The sequence below is a fragment of the Taeniopygia guttata genome, chromosome 17, assembly GCF_048771995.1.
Source record: "Taeniopygia guttata chromosome 17, bTaeGut7.mat, whole genome shotgun sequence".
Classification (NCBI taxonomy): Eukaryota; Metazoa; Chordata; class Aves; order Passeriformes; family Estrildidae; genus Taeniopygia; species Taeniopygia guttata.
The window spans coordinates 5,856,521-5,876,835 of NC_133042.1; the positions used below are offsets into that span (position 1 = coordinate 5,856,521).

Genomic DNA, 20,315 nt, shown 5'->3' on the forward strand with positions numbered 1-20,315 from the left:
TTTGATCCTTTATTCCAATTTCTCTGATTTGCTGAGGTTTCGATATATAAAAGGTATTTCAGGAAATCTTACGTTGCTTTTTTTTTTTTTCCTGGCCTGGCAGTATCAGATACATGGATGTTTTTGTCTTCACATCATCAGAAATAAGGCAAAATCGGGGATGAGTGGGGGAGGGCTGTTACTTGCCTGAGGCTACCCAGTCTCTTTTAAGTGGCTGCTTTTACGGGGCTGATCTGTGCTTTTTCCTTCCAGTTTCACGAGACACAGTATAGGAAGTTTTAACTTTTACATAATGGAGCAAATCAGCATCAAAAAACAACAAAAGAAGGCTGAGGTAAAGAGAAAACAAAAAATAAAAGTGAGGGGGAAAACATCAGAAAAAAGCTGCACGATAGCGTGTGATCGCTGTGACCTGAGCAAAAGAAATACTCGGAGCTGCATCTCAGTAAAAATTCCCCCACTAGTGGGTGCAGTCGCTGCCCTCGATTTGTGATAAATGCAACTATTCAGTTCTGTTGAGGCTCCAGACAGGCGAAACAGGAGATTGTACCCGAAAACGGAGAGTCGTAACTGAGCCTTCTCCTTTTACACCTTCCCCTTCATTCCTTCCACCCCAAACAGATGCCTGTAAAGACGAATAAAACAACAAGCACAGATCAGTCCGGCCATGAGAGAGTTCTTGGACTTTGTCTGGCAGGGAGTGGCTTGACAGGGGATCGAAGGTATTGCCTTTGGCGTTTGATGACTGTTCAGAGGAACAAAACCTCATACATATTCTCGTTTATTCATAGCAAGCCACAGCCAACAAACAAAACTCTTCAACCGACAGCAAGGGTTTTGTCACTCCAGAACCTACTTGTTTCTTCAGCTTCTATAACCAGCAAGACCTAAAGCTGTTCCCTGATAGTTCCCATCCTACCTGTGCACAGCTGAACAGCCCGAGGGGACAGATGAGGTCTGCCTGAGGCCTGGGAACTGAACTATTGCCTTTGCATTAACCAAAGGATGTAACCTGGAGTTTGAAGTGGCTTGATGCTGATATTTTGTGCTTGTCATTTGACTATAGGCAATATCTGATCAGTTACTCCCGTGTTTCTTTTTTTGTTAGAAATCAATGATTTTAAAATTCACCAAACCTTAGTGGAAGTGAGGTCCCCACAGCTGTCAGTGTTGAACCCATGTCCATGTACCCCACTAGGTGCTCAGGAGCCTGATGAGGGTTCAGGTCCTCGTGTGGATTCTGTGTTACCTCAAGCTGTGTGATTCCCCCAGCTATTTCTTTTCCAGTGCCATCTATAACAGGCTCATGCATTTTCTCTAATTTGTGACCTCCTTTTCCCTATCCCCCCTCCCAAATGTCCCTGCAAATGCTCTGCCTTTTTTGCTTTGAAAACCTATTTTTCCTTCTTAGCAGAAAACATCAGCTTGCTTCTGAAGTCCTGTTATGCCAAAAGACATAATACATTATCAAAATAATCCATCTCCATTAAAATCATGACCTATTGTGCTTTGCAGAATTAGTCGGGGGTTCCCTATAAATATGGGTGTGATTTCTTGCCCTGTGCAGGTATTGTTTATCCCCTATTCATTCCTTCATGATTAATAATAAGACAAAGATTTTAGTCAAGTGTAAGCAGAGCAGGAAGGAGCAGGGGGGAAGCTCTGTGGCAGGTGGCAGCAAGTTACCGCCACAGGGGCACAAAGGCACTGCCGGCAGGGTTGGAATGGCAAGCAGAGCTGGCACGGGGCCCAGTGCCATGGATTGTCCAAAGAGGCATCTGTGAAAGGCTCAGGATCCTGAATCCTGGCTGCCATGGTACTCTGAACTCGGTGGCAGCTGGGAGTCTCTGCCTTGGGCAGGGGATTGCTGCTGTCAACAAGGTGACTGGCAGTGTCTCTCTGCTTTTGGTCTCAGCAGCCTCTAGTTCCTGCTGAGTTTGTAGCAGCATGTCCAGCATCTCATCTCAGAAATAAAGGTACAATCTGCTGTGCCGTACCTGACCCTTTGCAGTGCTGACAGCATGAAAGAAAGCAGAGATCCCTTAAATTGATCCCATGTTCAGTAAACATGCATGACTAAAAATTAGTTATCTGTTCTGTACATCACTTCATCAACTCATATTGCATCTGTAGTGCCTCAAACAGTTGTTGGAATTTTAACTGCTATGTTTAAAGCCAGTGGCTGTATTAGAAAATAATGTGGACAGATATTAATCCTCTAAACAGAACTGGCTTTCCTTGACAAAAGTGATTTCAAAACAGGACATTCAGAAGTAAGTTGTTACACTCCACTTGGTACCGTCAGATCTGTGCTTGTGTAAAGCAAGCAAGCAGAATTTGCATGATAGTTCTGGGTTGCTCTTCAGAAATATCTGTATTTATTTAATTTCAAGCATGCCACTTTTATTTCTGAGACATTATTTCTATGAATACTGAATGTTCAATAAATACATCTTAGTTTTACTGGGGAATGGATATGTAATTTAAGAGTGGAGAAGAAAATAATGTTTCTACCATGTTAGTGAATGCAACAGGAAAGACAGATTTGCAAGGACTCCTCTTTCTGATATAAATTTTACCTCCATTTAGCAAGTTTGCATATTGCCAGATTAGCTAGACCAGCAAAAACACTTACTGTGAAAGCCACTTCTTAAATGGCAAATAAAAATATCTAATTTGATTTTGTTTTTATCCCAAGTATAACAGAGATTACAAAGAATCCTGGAATGTATTATACAAGCACAGAGAGATAACTTGACAAACTTATGCACTGCAGAAAGATGATCACCTTCTCAAAAGCACATGGAAGATGAAGGGAAGCAGAGTATCTTGTATAGACAAATTGGATGTGTCAGTACAAGTGTTTTAACTGCTCGCAGAAAATGCCAAGTGATTTGTAATGATCACTTTCTTTTTATCGTCTCCCTTTATCTTGTAGCAGAGTGACAGTCTGGTACTGAGAAATAACAGAATGAACCACCCCTACAGCCTGTTTCTGTGACTTCATTCTTCAGTATATGTGTAGGGCTCCCAACACAAGTACTGATCCCAGTCCAGCTTGGAAAAAAAAAAAAAGGAAAACATGACAAAACAGGGCTTAAGCAGCATGAATGTGGCTCTCTCTGGAGAAATGTAAAAGACAATTGCATCAATTACATGCTGGTTTTGGAACTCCATGTAGCTTAAGCCTATTGAAATATATATTTGTGAGCGGGAGTGGAGGGGCAGGAAGATGCTCTGGAGTGAGGCCTGGAGCTGGAATGCTGTTGTAAAGGCAGCAGTAGGAGGGAGAGCTATAAACTGGCTGCAATCCTCAAATTTAAAAAAAGGTCCGGAAACATTTAAATGCCAAGTTATGTGACACCTTTCATTCCTGTTTTTTCTTTTGTCCTTAGTTTTCCATTTAATTGACTGAAACTTTTCCTATTTATGCCACCAACTGTGTAAGCTGGGCTGACTAAAGGCATTTTTATTTTTCTCTACTCTAGCCTGACAAACTGCTTATGCAACAGCTTACACCTTTAATAACACCAATAAAACTGCATCAGAACTTAAAAAAAACCCCAGATTTCTTAGCATCAAGGCCTGAGAGAACTTGCTGCAGTGCTGGCATGTGACAGGAGGCAATTTATAAGGAATTAACTCTGACAGTCACTTTATACAGCTGATTTTCAAAGATCTAGGCACTAAAGATGTGTTAATGAGGGTACTGAGGCTTCATAATTAATTATATTAGCATCTCTTTGTTACTCTCTACAACGGTAGTGGCTGGTTGACATTTGAATAGGAGTCTGGTGGTATTCTTTGTGATTATTATCCAGGAGTACAGTTTTACCTTAGCTCCCAGAGGGGAACGTTGCATGTAAATGCCGCTGTGAATTGCAGGGGCTTTTGGAGCTCAGTAAAAGCCCTTGAAGGAGACCCTGGAAACTGAATGGATGTCAGTAAAATTTCTCCAGTCTGGAATCTCTCTTCAGATATGGACTCTCCTCCCCCTTCCTTTCCCTCCCCCCTTCCTTCCAGTGAGCTGGTCCTTCTCACAAGGCTTAAGAACAGCAACATCTAGCCCTTGCTGAATGTCGGGTTCCAGACCCCTAAAGGAAGGGATACTGACCTGAACAAAGCAGGGAACAAAGTAAACCTGAAAATAGGGAATATTTTCACAGGCTTGAATTTTCAGTGCAATAAAACCAGAGCTGCCAGAAGGAGTCCCAGAAGTGGTGAGTCAGATAATAGATGTACGGCTGTGGTGGGAGGGAAATGGTCTCTACTTTGTTTTATACCACCCCACCCCCCCCACCCCGTTACAAAGGCAGATGAAATTATTTTCCAGTCAAACCACTGCAAAAACAAACATGGAGTTTAAAGGTTATTTCCTTTGTGTGTTTCTGAGAGACATTAGTTTTTACTCCAAAGGGGAAAGGAAGATGATTTGTCAATTACCTCAATTTCTACTCTGAAAGTTTTTACAGTATCACCTGAGGTGGCAGCTCTGCTCTTTTGTTTACTGATATATTCCACTTGTTTGTGTTAATTTAAAAAAAAAAAAAAAAAAAAAAACCAAAAAACAAAACCTTACAAAACCAAATTGCTATTTTTTCACACCAGTTGCAGTTAGAACCTTGTCATGGTTGGGCTCAGTTAATGGCACAGTTTGACAAACACTTCTGCTAAGTGAAACTTTTGTAATGTTTCTCACTCTTTCATTCCTGTCTTCATGGGACTCTCTTACTTGTAACATTGTTCCTGCATCTGCACCAGGGAACCAGATCAGAGTACTAGTCTGAGTTTAAAAAAAAAAAAAAAAAAGGGTTGTGGGCACTATTTCTAATTGAAATCAGATTCAGATTCAATTTAACACACACAAAAAGAAAATCACTGGCACAATGCACGAACAATGTAAAGGGGAAGAGGGGAGGAATGTGTGGTGGGGAATGCATAAGTAGGAACTTCTACCAAAAAGTAGTTTTTCAAACCATGTCCTGAAAGACTTTACATTCTTCCAAGCCAGAGCCCCTCTTTCCTGTGCGTGCAGGTATAACCTTGCACGCAGGGATTAGTTTCAGGACTCTCAGAGCTATTGTAATACCAAAAAATAATAACTGTTCCTACAGACTGACACAATTAACCAAATTCCAGTCACAGATCATAGTTGGCAACTCATGCAGCATTTTATGTAGCTGAAGTTGGAGACCAGTTCTATTCCTGAGTTCCATCTCTGGCTCTAATGAGCAATAACTCTGAATAACTCTGGCATTCAGTTCACCTACCAGTAAAAGAATTACTTTCCTCACAGAGCTTTTTACATTTAACCAGATTTTTAAAATGAGCTTTGACATTCTCAGATGAAAAGAATAATGTGCACAATGTATTATTATAGCAAAAACTGTATATGACAGATTCCTACATGTTTTCCTGTCTTTTGTTTCATCTTTCCTGTCACCATACTCCTACACGGAACTCAATAGACACCGTAAATGTTTGAGGAACGCCAACTTCAAACTAATGAATTGTAATTAATGTACTTGTTCTTTGCTGAGCAATGTTGTGTGTGTTTATTTTTATCTGATACTTTTTGGATAGAGACAGAGGTTACTCCCCCTGAGAGTTAAAGTATCAATAGTGCTCTGCATAACAAAGGAAGGTTTTAAAGATTCCCACAAAAACCGCTGCCACTTGGTAACAAGACAGTGAATGAAATACACTGAGTGTAAAATTTTTGCCTCTAGTTTATTCCCAAGGAACCAAATCTAGAAGTGATAGTGAATTTTGCCTAGGATTCAGCAAGAGTTTTCTTGCTGTAGGACTGAGGAGATGATAAATAAGAGTTTTAAGAATTGGCCAGAGTTAAAATCCTGGAAAGCAAACATTTATAAAGTGACTCTGTAGAAATATTGTCTCCCTTTTAATTTTCCTATGAGTGGAGAAGATGGAGAGGATCTTCTGTATATCTCCTTGCAGAAGCACAAGGTACAGTTTTATCTCATCCTCAACATGTCTGAAAAGCTTATGCCTCATGTTCAGAAATGTCTAAGGTTTTGTTGACTTTCAATTTAATATTTTAAAGAGTATTTTGCCTGCCTCTTTGCCTCTAGTATCTGGGAACAAGCACAGGTGTTATGTAACTGTACATCTCTTCATGGATTACAAGCAGGTGCTCTGGTAAGTTAGAGATGTTGGTGTAGAAAAAAATAAAAGTCAGGTTTAGCAATGTCTAACGATGTCTAACGGATATTTAAGAAAAAATAAAAATAAAAACTAATACAAGTAGGATCACTGTATTTATTCAGTGACATTGTTAGTCACTGCCTGTGTTACTGAACTGCTGTCCTGCTTCAAGGCAATTATCAGTCCTGAAATGTTTTCATTCAGAGGTTTAAACTGCAACAACTGTGAGGACATGTGGAAGATTCTTCTGTCATTATCTCACCTGTCAGTTCTAACATGAATGCTTGACTGGGAAGGTCTGTGACTAGTGGAGACGAATAAACAGTTGGAGCTGGTGTTTGACTGGTTAATGTGTGTGCCAAACTGTGTGTGTAGTGCCAGGGAGGCTCAGCAGTTCCTGGGGGCTGTCAGACTGATCACACACAGCAAACCAGCCCCGTGTCTCTGCCTGACGTACCAGTCAGGCTTTGCTATCAAATACAAGCTTGTGTGTTCTTGAAATGTGCCTTCAACTCACAGGTGTACTCAGTGGCTTGAAAGCTTTCATATACTCTGAAAACTTGTCTTGCACTCCAAGGGGGAATCTGTGTTCTTAACACAGAGCCCAAGCCTGCAAGTTCTCTGTGGAAAACCAGGCTCCCAGCATAGATGTACAGTTCTTAAGCAGTCGTTTGCATTTCAGCGATGGTAAAATGATCCTTGTTTTGTATTTCTCTACAATAATTCCCAGTTCTTTGGGATGGAAGGCTATGAAACCATAAGATGCTATTAATTACATTGACTTACTTGCATGATGGTATATATGCCAGTTTTCCTTGCAGAAATACTTAGGGGGAAATGTACTCTTACTTTTTTCACTGCATTATATATATTAGAGAGAATTTTAGCACATTTTCTGATTTCATTTGCCAAACTGAGGGTTCAAGTTTAAAGTTTACAGCTGACTTGACAGTCCAGAAAGTAAGCATGATTATCAATTATGTCTCTCAATTGTAGTAACATATCTAGCCAAGGAAAGAAACACTGGAGATCTGAACTTCAAGGAGCAAATATGAAATTTCCTTTACAAAGAAAGGAAATTGAGTCTGTTTAGTCAGTTCTTGAGGAATATGTGCAGTTATAACTGTACATTTAAACCCTCAACAGTTATTCAAGGACTAAAACTGCCTTAGAGTTTAGCTACAGGTCATGAAAACATTAGAAAGATTTGAAGGGAGGTAACTGAATATTTATCAATAAACCCTCTACATTTTTGGGGGTTCTTTTATTACTGTTTTGGTGATATTAAACTCATATTCTTTTAATATTTACATGTATTTATAGTCTTTTAAATATTTATATATAATCTATACACCCTTTTTTGTTGACAATAGCTAGTTTTAAGGTAGTAAAAACAGATCTTGGAAATGGTTTTTTAATAGTACAGCAGTTAAAATTCATGATTTCTTGGTTTTAAATACGTCAGAGTATCATCATAACCATGTACTTCAGGAATACCTGGTAATTTATAGACTAAACAAGGAGTTCTAGTAGGGAACTGACAGCTGTCACTTGTTACTGCTTGGAATTAGCTTTCAAATTTGCCACCTGTATTTCAAATTATAGATCTTCAAAGACTAATCTAGAGAAAGACAATATAGTAAATTAAAGGTGAGAAAAGAGTAGATACAACTTCATCATCAAGAGACCCAAAGGAAACAGAAGGATGAAAACCAAGCTGCACACATGAGTTTACCTCGTCTGAATTGGAAGATATCCATATTAATCAATCTTGGGAGATGCAGACAGAATAAGGAAAGAGTCATCTCGCTGTGATGGGCTTCAGGAAGGCCTTGAGACATCCCCCCCTCGGGGAGGATTTCATAATCTTGCATTTATAAAGTTGTGATGCTTTGCTTATCTTTCATGCCCAGCACTTACAATTGCTGTATGTGAAACCAGAGAAGTAAGGGGATGGCAGCTCCTCTCTCCTGCTGTTTGCACGGGGAAGCACAACACAAACCCTGCGCATGCCACAGCCCTTGTGGGTGGCAGTGGAAACGAGGGCATAGCTGGTGGGAAGTGACAGCTGGGAATACAAAAGAAAAAACAATGGGGATTTGGAAGCAACAGGTGGGAGCAGGATTCAGAAAAGTATAGTCAGGACTTCTGAGGAGGCAGGAACTAATCCGGGCCTCATTGAGTAGGTCCAATAGAAGAACAACTTGAAGAGGCAAAACAGGAAACGAGCAGGAAGACTATGCTAAAGTTGTTTGACTGGGGAAGCAAATACAGACAGCAAATTCCTACTTCATCAAAACTGTACTTGTTTCTTAACCCAAACTATATCCTCACACTCATCTGTGAATCATATGCTGCTGCTTTTGATAGAAAAGAGTGACCCGGCTATTCCTTTAAGAGCAAACACGGGCGAGCTGTAGCTGTGGAGCTGCACTGAGCTCTTCCATGACAGGTGGACAGGAAAGGGACAAAAAGGGTTATTTAAAGTCTGCCTGCTCTCGGTGCAGTGGCAGGTGTGCTGGCAGGCAGCTCTGTGACCTTCTGGAGTCGAGCTCCCCAGTAACTGAGCTGGATGTGACTGACAGGGCTCTGTGCTCTCATCACAGAATGTCCCAAGTTATTTATATGGGTTTGTTTAGTCTCAAGGAGGCTCGGGGGCACCTCATTGCTCTCCACAATCACCTGAAAGGAGGGGTGGTCTCTTCTGCCTTGCCTGCAGTGAGAGGACTTAAGCTGAGATGGGAAATTCTGGTATTTGATTTTTCCCTACTAAGGTGGCCCTTCTTTGGAATAGGTGGAATCACCATCCCTGGAGGTGTTCAGGAAGTGTCTGTATCTGGTTCTGGGTGATGTGCTTTAATGGTTTGGGGGTTACAGTGGTCATACTGGGTGAACATTGGACATGATGTTCTTAAAGGTCTGTTCCAACCTTGGTGATTCCATGATTGCTTTGTGCCATGTCCCAGGTAAGGCAGGCAGCGCAGTGGGCAGTGCACATCCCCAGAGCGTGCCAGGCTGGAAGCGCTGAGCCTAGAACCAGGGGAACCCCTCAAGCAGCGGGACCGCAGCCTTCTGAGCACTGTCTGGAGGCCGGGGGTCCGGAAATCCATTTCTGCCCCCCGATGTCCCCCGGTCGGGGAACGGGACAGGACCATTCCGGCCGCTCCGAGGGCTCGGTGCCCCCTCAGGCCGTGAGGGGCCGGGGCGGGACTCACGGGGCCTCGCGCGCGCCGCCACAGCGAGGGCGCGCGGGCACGTGCAGCACGCGCGCATGCGCGGCCCCGTATCTTACACACCCCGCGCGCGCCCCCGCCCTCCCGCGCGCGCCGTCCTCTGTGTCTCCGCGCCGCGGCCACGCCCCCCCAGCGCTCCCTGACCAATGAGCGCCCGGCTTGGGGCGGTCGGGGGGCGCGGCCTCTCCACGGCTGCGCACGCGGGACCTCCCCGGCGCGTGTGTGTGTGCAGGGTGCAGTGCGCCTGCGCATCGCACCGCCCGCGGCACAGCGCGCCCGGGGCGGGGGGATCGGTGCGCACGCGCGGTTCGGCCGCCGTGGCCCGGCCGGGCGGGAGGGGGGGGCCGCGCATGCGCGCCGCGTGCCCGCCCCTCGCCAGCAGCAGAGGAGGAGGTGGCGGTGGCGGCTCTGGGCGAGGGAGCGCGAAGCGCCGTTGCCGCCCCGGTATCCGGCAGGACCGCGCGGAGGAGGCGGGAGCGCCCCGGCGGCGGAGGGACCTGAGTGGCGGCGGCAGCAGCAGCAGCAGCAGGAGGAGTCAGTGCCCGGCCCCCCCCCCCCCCCCGCGCAGCCCTTTGCAGCCCCCCCCCTCCCTCCCGCCCTCCGCGCTCCGCAGCCACCAACATGTCGGCGCCGGCGGCCAAAGTCAGTAAGAAGGAGCTGAACTCCAACCACGATGGGGCCGACGAGACCTCAGGTGAGGCCGCGCCGGGGGCGGGACGGGAATGGCGGCAGCCGGCGCGGCCTCCGCCTCGCGCCGACCGCCATTTTCCCCCGCCGCACGGGCCGCGGCCGCGCCGGGGGCGGGCGGAGCGCGGGCCCGGCCGGGCGGATGTGCAGGCCCGGCGGCGGCGGGAGGAGGCCATGTTAGCGCCCTTTTGTCTGCGCTGCCGGCCCGGCTTCGCTCCCCGCGGGGCCGGGCGGGGGGCGCTGCGGCTCGGCGGAGCAGCGGGACCCCCCCGCCGCCCCTCCCGGAGCAGCATCCGCGGAGCCTCATTGTGCTCCGCCGCCGCCGCCATGATGCGCCGCCGCCTCCCGCGCCGGCCGCGGCCGCGTGGTGCTGCCGGGCCGCGCGGGGATGGAGCGGCGGAGACACGCGGTGCCGAGGCCGCCCGCGCCGGCCCCACGTGCGATCGGCTGTTGAAGGTCGGGGTTGTCCCCGGCCGCAGTGCCCTATCCACGTGCGTCCCCCGCGCCCGGAGAGGCTGAGCTGTCCCCCAGCGCGGGCCGGGCCCTGCGGGACGCGCACCGGCCGCTGCTCCGCTCCAGCCGCTTCCCGCTGCCGCTCATTCATCTCCCGCGCCGTGGGTAAACAGCGCTCCGTAAGCCAGGCCTCGGCCAAATGCGGTCCGGGGAAAGTGCCCATTAGAAAATACCTGCCAAGCGGCGGCTTTCGCGACTCTTTCATTTGTAACTGCCTTTTTGAACGTTCTTTTCGGTTTTTGGAAGGTGGTATATACCCAGATAGGCTATTTCTATGATATTCCAGCGCTCTGTAAATTACATCTCGTTTTTTCAAATGTGTTGGTCGTAGCAAATTGTGGCTTACAACTTTTTAATTAAAATAGTATTGGCTTGTAATTTAAGTTGGCTTGTAAAACATTGTAGCGGGATGTGAGCTGTGGGTTCCAAGGGTGAACTCGATTTAAGGGCTGTTTTATCAAACTTTGCTGCACTTTATCTGCAACACACCATGTAAAGCTGGTGCTTTGAGGCCTTGTAACTCTTGTGACATTGAATAGAAATATCTGAGAACTTCTACAGTAGATTACTAGAAAATTTCTCAAAGAGAAACCCCAGGTGATTTGTCAGGCTTGTGAATGAAGGGATATTGACACGTTTTCATCTGTTTTTCAGAAAAAGAGCAGCAGGAAGCAATTGAACACATTGATGAAGTACAGAATGAAATAGACAGGTAAACATTATCTAACTTTTAAAATGTTGTAGCAGAAATTGAAATATAACTGACAGAAGTGAAAGTGTTTTGTAAAGTGAACACTCAGAAGTACTCACTGTCTTTGAACTCCTCCAAGATATACCTGTGTTCCGACTTGATTAGAGACATTAAAATAACAAAGAAGTGTCCTGGTTTCTTGCTTAATTATGTATAATTAAAGAGGTAGAACTTGAGTTTAAAATTTTTAATTAATTGTGGTATTCTTGATAATAGAAATGTATTTCACACTGTCTTCTCAAGTTAATATGTAAGCTATTTGGTTAAAGTATTTCCCTGTTAGCAAGCAGAACCAAACACTTGGATGAAAAGTCAGCTTTTATTATACATTTTTATTACAATATTCATGTGCTTGTGCAGTAATACACAGAAAATGTCTCTGAGATGTTAATTTTGTATGCCAAAGCTCTTGGGGCTGTGGGTTCTGTGTCAGTCCCTGCCTGCATGTTCTCTCCATGCCAGTGTCCTACAAGGACTGCAGGTGGCTCTTGGGGCTGTGAATGTGTGAAGTTGTTGCAGTATGAGGGCTTTGCCTTTTTACAACAACAGTTCAGTTTTAAGTCTTCAGATTTTACTTGCACAGGGTGCAGAATTTCTTTGCTGAAGCTTCCTTGCCTGCCTAGAAGTTATAGGAGGCAAGTGATAGGGCTATGTTAGCCTTCTTCAGGCTTTATGCAGGCAGAATGTTCAAGAGGTAAAACACTGCTTTGTGATTAGAAGGTTCCATTCAGACCAGTGAGATTGCTTCTTGAAGAGTGTTTTTTACAGTTGTTACAGCTCTGAGCTTCTGGGGTTTTTGGGACACTTCATCTGCAGAATATGGCAGACTGGTCTTATCAAACCCTTTCAGCTCTTAGTTAACTGCTCTGATGTGTCCTTCAATCCCAGTTCTCTCCATGTGGTTAACATGCCTCTTTCTATTACAGACTGAATGAACAAGCCAGTGAGGAAATTTTGAAAGTAGAACAGAAATACAACAAACTCCGCCAACCATTCTTCCAGAAGAGGTCAGAATTGATCGCCAAAATCCCGAATTTCTGGGTAACAACATTTGTCAACCATCCACAAGGTACATTTTTAATAGCTCTCTTTTTTACCCCCTGTAAATTCAACGTTTGCTTGCTAGTTATATGAGTGTTTTAAAGCTCTGAGGGTCTTAGGGAGTTGTTACTAGGCATACAATACTTCCTTTCTGTCCTAGATTTCATTTTTAAGCTTCTTCTTTCTTGCACTTGTTGGCCAAAGGAACATCTTGTTTACTAAAATATTTCAATCCTAAAATTTATTTCTGCATTTTAAATTGCAAGTTTCTCACTTTATACCGTTCATTGGGAACTTAAAGCAAAAAAAAAAAAACAAAAACAAAAAAAAATTGTTCTAGAGTGTTTGGATGTTTTTTTACTTGGATGTGAGCTCCCTGGGACTCCTGACAATAAACTTTCTACAAAACAAGTTTGTAGACTGCTTTAAATTGGGCAAACTACATGCATGAAAATCTATTTGAGAGGGAAGGGTGGGTATGTGTGGGTAGGCTGTTGGCTGGTAACTTGAAAAGAAAGAGCCATGAGAAGTTGGCTTGGACAGATGTGTTGCTTTTTAGATCTTCCTAGCTATCAGTTTCCTGTGTTTTGCCTGCCTGTTTCATGACTTTGTTAATATGGGATTCCTCCTTCTCTCTCAGTATCTGCACTGCTGGGAGAAGAAGATGAGGAAGCACTGCATTACTTGACCAGAGTTGAGGTGACAGAATTTGAAGACATCAAATCAGGTTACAGAATAGATTTTGTAAGTACTTTAAATGGTTCATTCACTTGTGATTCTGCTGTTGTTTTTTTAATGTGATTGCATGTTGGGTTCTAGTTTATGACTGAAATATCTGCAGTTACCTGTTTAGTGCCAGTTTTGACTCGATATGTGTGTTTCAATTCTGTGGGTTCTAACTCTTTGCTTTCCACTCTGCAGTATTTTGATGAGAATCCCTACTTTGAAAATAAAGTTCTCTCCAAAGAGTTTCACCTCAATGAAAGTGGAGACCCATCTTCAAAATCGACTGAGATCAAATGGAAATCTGGAAAGGTATGTATTGCATCTGGGAAAGCACAAGTGTGACCAAGTAAAAACATTACCAAGTCCATTAGCTTGTCTCTTCCTTGGCCAGGATCTAGACTGTCTTGTGTTTACTTAAAATAACTATTAAATTAAGAATTCTAAGGACAACAGGTTTAGGGGGATCAGATAGCAGTGTGTGATCTTGTTTTATATTTTCCTCTATTGCTTTGACTTCATTTCCAGATGGCACATCTTTTGTAGAATTTGTAGCTATAATAATGTGGGCATACTTGTCACCCAGGCGGTGTTTAAGAATCATTAATTTACTGCAGTTTATTTCTGTAGAAGTTTGTCAGTGTTATCCTGAAGATTTTGAACTGGGTTTTTAGAAGTAGAGCTGGGGCTTGCGGTTAAATTGCAGCTTGTTTTGTCACTCTTAGACTGAGGAGAGTGTTGAGTGTTGAGAACTGGAACTTTTCCTCTTGTACCAGAAATTGCATTTCTGTACAGGACTTCATGTGATCTTTACAATACACCATAAAATCAGTGTGAATTCTGCTTTGTTCTTCTTAAACAGTCTAAACCTATAAATATTGTCATTATGTCAGGAGAAAAAAAACACTGGAAGTGTAGTGTAACCATATGGTCAAATAAATAAATTATTTCATTTCAGATTTAACAGAAAGATTGTTGCAAACTTACTACACTTCTTTTCTAGGATAAGGTGACAGATACAGACCGTACACGTATTCTTGTGGCCATGTGTTTCAGCAGTTTGTGTGGAGGTTTTTTGCACTTACCACAGAGAGTGGCCTGAAGACTTCAGAGTGGGAAATCTTAGGCAAAAAGGCCTAGGCAGGTCTTTATATCCAAGTGATAAAAGAGCTTAGAGGTGTAGAGACTTTCTTAAATTGGGTGTATGTAGTAGTTGCTGCAATTACAACTACTCTGAGTGGCATTTAGTCATTGTGAGACTTTGTAAGTTCAGTATGTCATTAAACAATTGTCATACTTGTGTTTCCCTGAGATAGGGAAACGTAAATCAGATGTGAGTTTATCTGAATTTTCAGTGTTCCAGTGGAGGCCATTGGAAGAACCAAGTGGATTTACTGTTCTCTCCTGTTCATGAGAAATGCCAGTATCTTCTGTCAGTTTGGGCTTGAGATGTGTTTTACAGACTTGCCCTTGAAGAGGGAGGGGAAGTGACTTATTAGGGTTGTTCAGACAAGTACATTCTGAAATGGTGCTTATAGGAAAAAAAACACCATAGAAAGATGACTTTAGGGAACTTCTTAACTTTCTTTTCAGGACCTGACAAAACGTTCAAGCCAGACACAGAACAAAGCCAGTAGGAAGAGGCAGCATGAAGAGCCAGAAAGCTTCTTCACCTGGTTCACTGACCACTCTGATGCAGGGGCTGATGAACTAGGAGAAGTCATCAAGGATGACATCTGGCCAAATCCCCTACAGTACTACTTGGTAGGTACAGTCCTGAGCAGGGCATCTGCACCCACAACAGCTCTGTGAAAGACTGGATTTGATCGCTGTAGTTGATGTTGCAAATGTGTCTTTAAGGTTCCTGATATGGATGATGAAGAAGGGGAAGGAGAGGAGGATGATGATGATGATGAAGAGGAGGAAGGGTTAGAGGATATTGATGAAGAAGGAGATGAAGATGAGGGGGAGGAAGATGAAGATGATGATGAGGGAGAGGAAGGAGAGGTGAGTAATCTTGCCCTTCATGCCATTCATTTGGTGTTTGAGAAGGATCTTGTGAGAATACCAAGCCACTGGTTCTTTTTTGCACCCCAAGTGTGAGAACTGTGACTGCATTCAGTGATTTCAGGTAGTAATAAGTATGTTTGTGTATATGAGAGACAGTGGAAGTACATATTTGCAGTAAATTTGTAAGGGAAGTGATCTAGGAGAACTAGGATATTAATGTGATAAAATTCTTGCTTCATTACTGAGTATTTTAGCAATGCTTTACATATAAGTGGCTTTTGTTGAGGCATCCAGTCATCCTTCCCGCTTGTTGGTTTATTTCTGTTTATGGCCAGCCTACCTAACACTTTCTGTTGGGTTCAGGAATTAGAAATTTGCTTTTGTAGTAAGAGGGATTGCAGGATCCCAGGGTGTTGGGAAGTTAGTTTAGAATGTCTTTGTTTCTTGGAACTGGGCGTGGTGTGTCTGACTTGCGGCAGCACAAACCACGTGCAGTGAGAGGAGGGCTCTGTTTTATAACCTAGAATTTGGCATGTGAAAGGTGAAGCATTTTGTTCTTCGGAGTTTTAAATGAGGGGGAAATGACCCCTTCATTTTCCACGTCTTAAACTCATATCATGTCAGTGCTTGTAGTGATTCTAAGTCACAGTTTGTCAAACCTCTCGTGTTTTCCTTGGGACACCCAGGTAGTGAGTGATTTCTGTGTCAGAAGCTTGGCACCCTGGGCAAGTGTTACCATCCTTTAGTGAGGGAAGAGATGATCATACAGCACAATGAGTAAAAGGTTCTGGTCACTGCATTTGCTATCTGAAGTTTAGTGATTAGATTTATTTAATTCTTGCTTATCTTTCAACAGGAGGATGAAGGAGAAGATGACTAATTGAACACTGATGGATTCCAAACCCCTTTTTACCTTTTTAATTTTTCTCCAGTCCCTGGGAGCAAGTTGCTGTCTTTTTTTTCTTGTGCTCAGTCGCCTTGTTCTCTTGAGGTCTCTTTTTCTCTCCCTCTACACCATGGTTCACGAGTTCTTTTGGGGAAATATCTTGAGCAGAATACAGTGGAAAAGAATCTACCAGTTTCTGTTTCAAGTTCATTTTTATCCCTTTCTGTCTCAAAACAAAAACTGTTTATGAATTCAACACACCATGTTCTGTGGGAAAAAAGAAAACCTTCTGCTCCCTTCACTCTGCTGGAAGCTGAAGAGTGCTAGGCCCCTGTGTAGTAGTGCATAGAATCTAGCTTTTTTCCTTCTTTCTCTGTATATTGGGCTCAGAGATTACACTGTGTCTCTATGTGAATATGGACAGTTAGCATTTACCAACATGTATCTGTCTACTTTCTCTTGTTTAAAAAAAAGAAAAAAAACAACAAAAAAATAAAAATAAAAATGGGGTTATAGAAGGTCAGCCGGGGTGGGTTTCAGAAGTTTGGGTGGGTTAAGTGGGCATTTTGACAACATGGCTTCTTCTCCTTTGGCATGTTTAATTGTGATGTTTAACAAACATCCTTGCAGTTTAAGATGACACTTTTAAAATAAAATCTTCTCCTAATGATGACTTTGAGCCCTGCCACTTGATGGAGAATCAGCAGAACCTGTAGGATCTTATTTGGAATTGACATTCTCTATTGTAATTTTGTTCTTGTTTATTTTTAATTTGTTTTGTTTTTCTTTTTTTTTTGGTGGTTTTTTCCTTTTTTTTCTTTTTGGTTTTTTTTTTTTTTTTGTTTCACTGGAAAGGAAAGAAAGATGCTCAGTTTTAAACGTTAAAGTGTACAAGTTGCTTTGTTACAATAAAACTAAATGTGTACACAAAGGGACTGGTTGGTCTTCACTGAAAGAAACAGCTTTTATATCCTATTTAGAACTTGCTGTAGTTTCTTGGCATTTTTGGGGGCATTTTGTCAGTATTTCTGTAGTGCAGTGCAGCCTTGTGGTTGTGTGGACTGAACCAGTTCATGTAGTTCCCACTATTTCAGTACCTGTAAAGTGTTTCCTGTGGTAGTTCTACTGCACACTGACTCTTGAGTTCCCTGTAGGGTCATGTGCTGTGTGTGAAGACACAGGTATATAGTTTTGCAAAAAGGAAAGTCACTTGATTTGTAGAACTTTTAGTAGTTTGCAGTACTGTATCTCCAGTACATCAGTTTGCATGAAAATACCTTGCAAGCTCAGAACAAAAAGACTAAGGGGTGGTTTTAAAATATTTGGGTGGTTTTGTAAGTCTTTTCCGTTGAAAACAAATCTTAATTGAAAGCTAATTTGGGGGCTATTTCAAAGAGCAAGATTCTTAGTAAAGTTCATGTATAAAAAGTTGCTACTTCACTGTATTTTTTCCTTGGTAGCAGCATGTATATGTGCTTTAGATACACTGTACTCTCATTTTAAGAGACTGCATTTGAGAAACTTGTAACAATTTCACGTAAGAAGGTGTTGGAACTGGTATTCCACGAAATGTAATGGAAGTTGTTTTAACATGCTTTGCTTTTGAAATATTTAAGAAAAAATGTTCTATCAGCTCATCTGAAATTCAAATAGCTCTTTGGATGTATAGAAAAGACTGTCTTCTGGGAAGACTTGTTATATTCTCTGATTCCTTTTCCTCACAGAATTTGGTGTAGTCAAATTCAGCTTTTTTTTGATGCTTAAGAATACACTTGGCAGAACAAGATCAATGTCTGGTTGAGACGTGCACAAATAACATGTGTGAGGGAAAACATTCTGTAAGTGTGTGGTCCAGCTTGGATTCAATCCAGTTATCAGAGACAATGCAACGTCCAGTCTCATGTGATCAATGCGAATATAAGACAACCATGTACTTTATTCCATCTCAACAAAAGCTTCTGCCCTCATCCTCCTTTGCAGAGCCTAGAACAACGTTGATAAGTAATGGTTTCTTACCATCTAGAGAGAGAAGGAACAAAACCCATGAAGTCCTATAAATTTTAGTGGTTTTTAATTTGATTCCTTTTTGTTGTAAGATTGAAAATAGCTTCCTCTTGTGGTAGAGGGTCGATGTGCTGTTTCTTGCCATGATGCCTCATTACTTAATTTTATGTAGTCCTAATTGTAGTTCCTCAAGGAAAATAATCTTCTGGCAGTCTTGAATGCTTTAGGAAAAATAATTGTGCCATTGTTGTTCCATCCCTGTTGGTTACTAGCAGAAAACTTATAAAAACTGTTTTGAAAGTAATCAAAGCTTCAGGCTCTGTAAAGTCAAATACCAGGAACAAGAAATGAGAAGTCTGGATAATTAAATGCTACTTAAGACATTTTTCTTGCGCTTTCTTAAGGATTTTTCAGGGTGCCAAAATACTCTTACTACTGTACTGATAATACTGAATTTGCTGTGAAACTTGAGGGTTTACTCCTGGCAATGGCTAAAGAGTAAACTGACATGGTAAAAGAATAAACCGTATTAGTTAAGTGTTATTTAAATTTTTTTTCCTAGCATGGATATGATTAGGTATTAACACATTTCTCTGCAATGCTCAAGAAATACTACAGCTGGCCATCATGTGCTCTGACTGTTCACTTAATGTCTAATTTGGCTGAATATATGTAATGGGTGTCCATTTTTTGCTGGATTTATTTTATATGTGTATAAAGAGCTTTTAAAAAGACATCTACCTTGGATAATAATGGGAAATTAATTCTTATTAAATATCATTAATTCCCCACTGCTTGAGCTCCTCACATGCAGTTAATCCCACCATGTGAAATCTATCACAGGTGGTAAATGACTTCAGGTTTTTTGGCTTGAATTTCCAGGATTAGAACATAAAGTTGGCAGCAATTTAATAAAGGTGAAGCTGCTGTGCTGGGGCTGTATGGCCTATCTCAAAGGTTATTTTTAAATTTAAAGTTTAATTGCTATAAAATGGAATCTTTTGTCTGTAATTTCTCGTGCCAAAGGAAACAAATATGGCTGAGTGTGTAAATACAGTCAGGAAAGTTTGGGGTTTCTAAAGAGATTATCTATGTACTTATTCATACTTGTCAACATAATTTCTGCCCTGTAAACAAGCATTATCTGAATCGATTTCTCAGTCATTTATGATATTCACTTGAATCTGTAAGCTCTTTGTACCACACTAAACCAGGTGCATAAGGATAGTTCTTTGTTTATTGGATACTGTTCCTGAATTTTGAAGCCATGTTGTTTTTTGGTTTGGTTTTTTAAAGAGAATGAAATCAATGAAATAATTTCTCTGCTGTACCTTCAAGCTATCCTTCTGTTTGAAGGAATTAAAATACATTTAACTGTTACTTGATGCTACCATTTCTAAGAGTCTTTTTCAAGAGAATCAGTTTTTTAGTCCCAAACTCGGCACAGTCTTTCACAGATGATGTGGGCAGTGCTTACTTTTCCTTTATGGAGAAGAGTGAGGGGAGGTAGTAAGTGACTGGTACACGATACTTGCTTCCCGTGGGAAACAGATTTATGCTTAATCTCCTTCCTTCCTCTCCTGGATTAAAATTTGAGACTTTTAAGACTTTTTCTTGATCATCACCTTTTCCGCGTGCTCTCTCGGGTATCATGGGAGGACAGGGGCTGCCGGTTGAAGGTCAGGACATACCTTTAGCACCCGCCCTGCTCTGGGAACCCCCAAGGAGTCCGCACAGCTCCCGGGACAGTGCCACTGCCCCTTGCCGGCTCCTGGGCAGGATCTTCGCCGGGATCATCCCCGGCACCAGGGGATGGTGCCCTGCGGGGTCCTGGGGCTGCCGAATGGGCAGGAACTGCTGCTCCCACCTACTGGCCCAGTCTCCGCAGGATTTGCAGGACACAGTTGAACCATGCCTGGGGAATGGGGCTGGGATGCTGGGTAGCCAGGGACACGGCCTCTGGGATCACTGGGAGCTGAGAGCCAGCCCTTTCCCTCCAAGCACCCCTGAACTACCCCCTGCCCTTCCTCAGCCTCCCTGGAGGGTCTGAGGCCTGAAGGAAAGAGGGGGAAGCTGCGCAGGAACCCAATTGTGTGGTGGGCAAAGCACCCCTGGAGGCACCGTCCCAGCCCAGAGCCCCCCAAGCACGTCCCCAGTGAGAGCCAAACACAGCCTTGATCTGCTGGAGGTGCGGAAGCATTCCTGCTCCTCTGGAACTCAGTCTACACTTGCTAGTTTGATTTTCCCCTTTTCAGTATTTCCACTGAATGAACAGTCAATTAAAATAATTACTTAAACA

The 20,315-nt window shown here is 42.9% G+C and overlaps 1 protein-coding gene across 2 annotated transcripts; it reads left to right on the forward strand.

Annotated features, from left to right (window-relative positions):
- Window positions 1–9,532: 9,532 nt before the first annotated feature.
- On the forward strand, window positions 9,533–19,396 carry SET (SET nuclear proto-oncogene). Of its 2 annotated transcripts, none has more exons than XM_072936625.1 (8): window positions 9,533–9,935; window positions 11,256–11,313; window positions 12,279–12,421; window positions 13,034–13,137; window positions 13,315–13,428; window positions 14,710–14,880; window positions 14,977–15,123; window positions 15,983–16,685. In XM_072936625.1, the coding sequence occupies exons 1-8, from the start codon at window positions 9,548–9,550 to the stop codon at window positions 16,004–16,006; spliced, it is 1,149 nt and encodes a 382-aa protein (XP_072792726.1). In that variant the 5' UTR covers window positions 9,533–9,547; the 3' UTR covers window positions 16,007–16,685. The 2 variants fall into 2 exon arrangements, with proteins under 2 accessions (XP_072792726.1, XP_002197965.5); XM_002197929.6 differs by having other exon boundaries at window positions 9,773–10,095; window positions 15,983–19,396.
- Window positions 19,397–20,315: the final 919 nt, after the last annotated feature.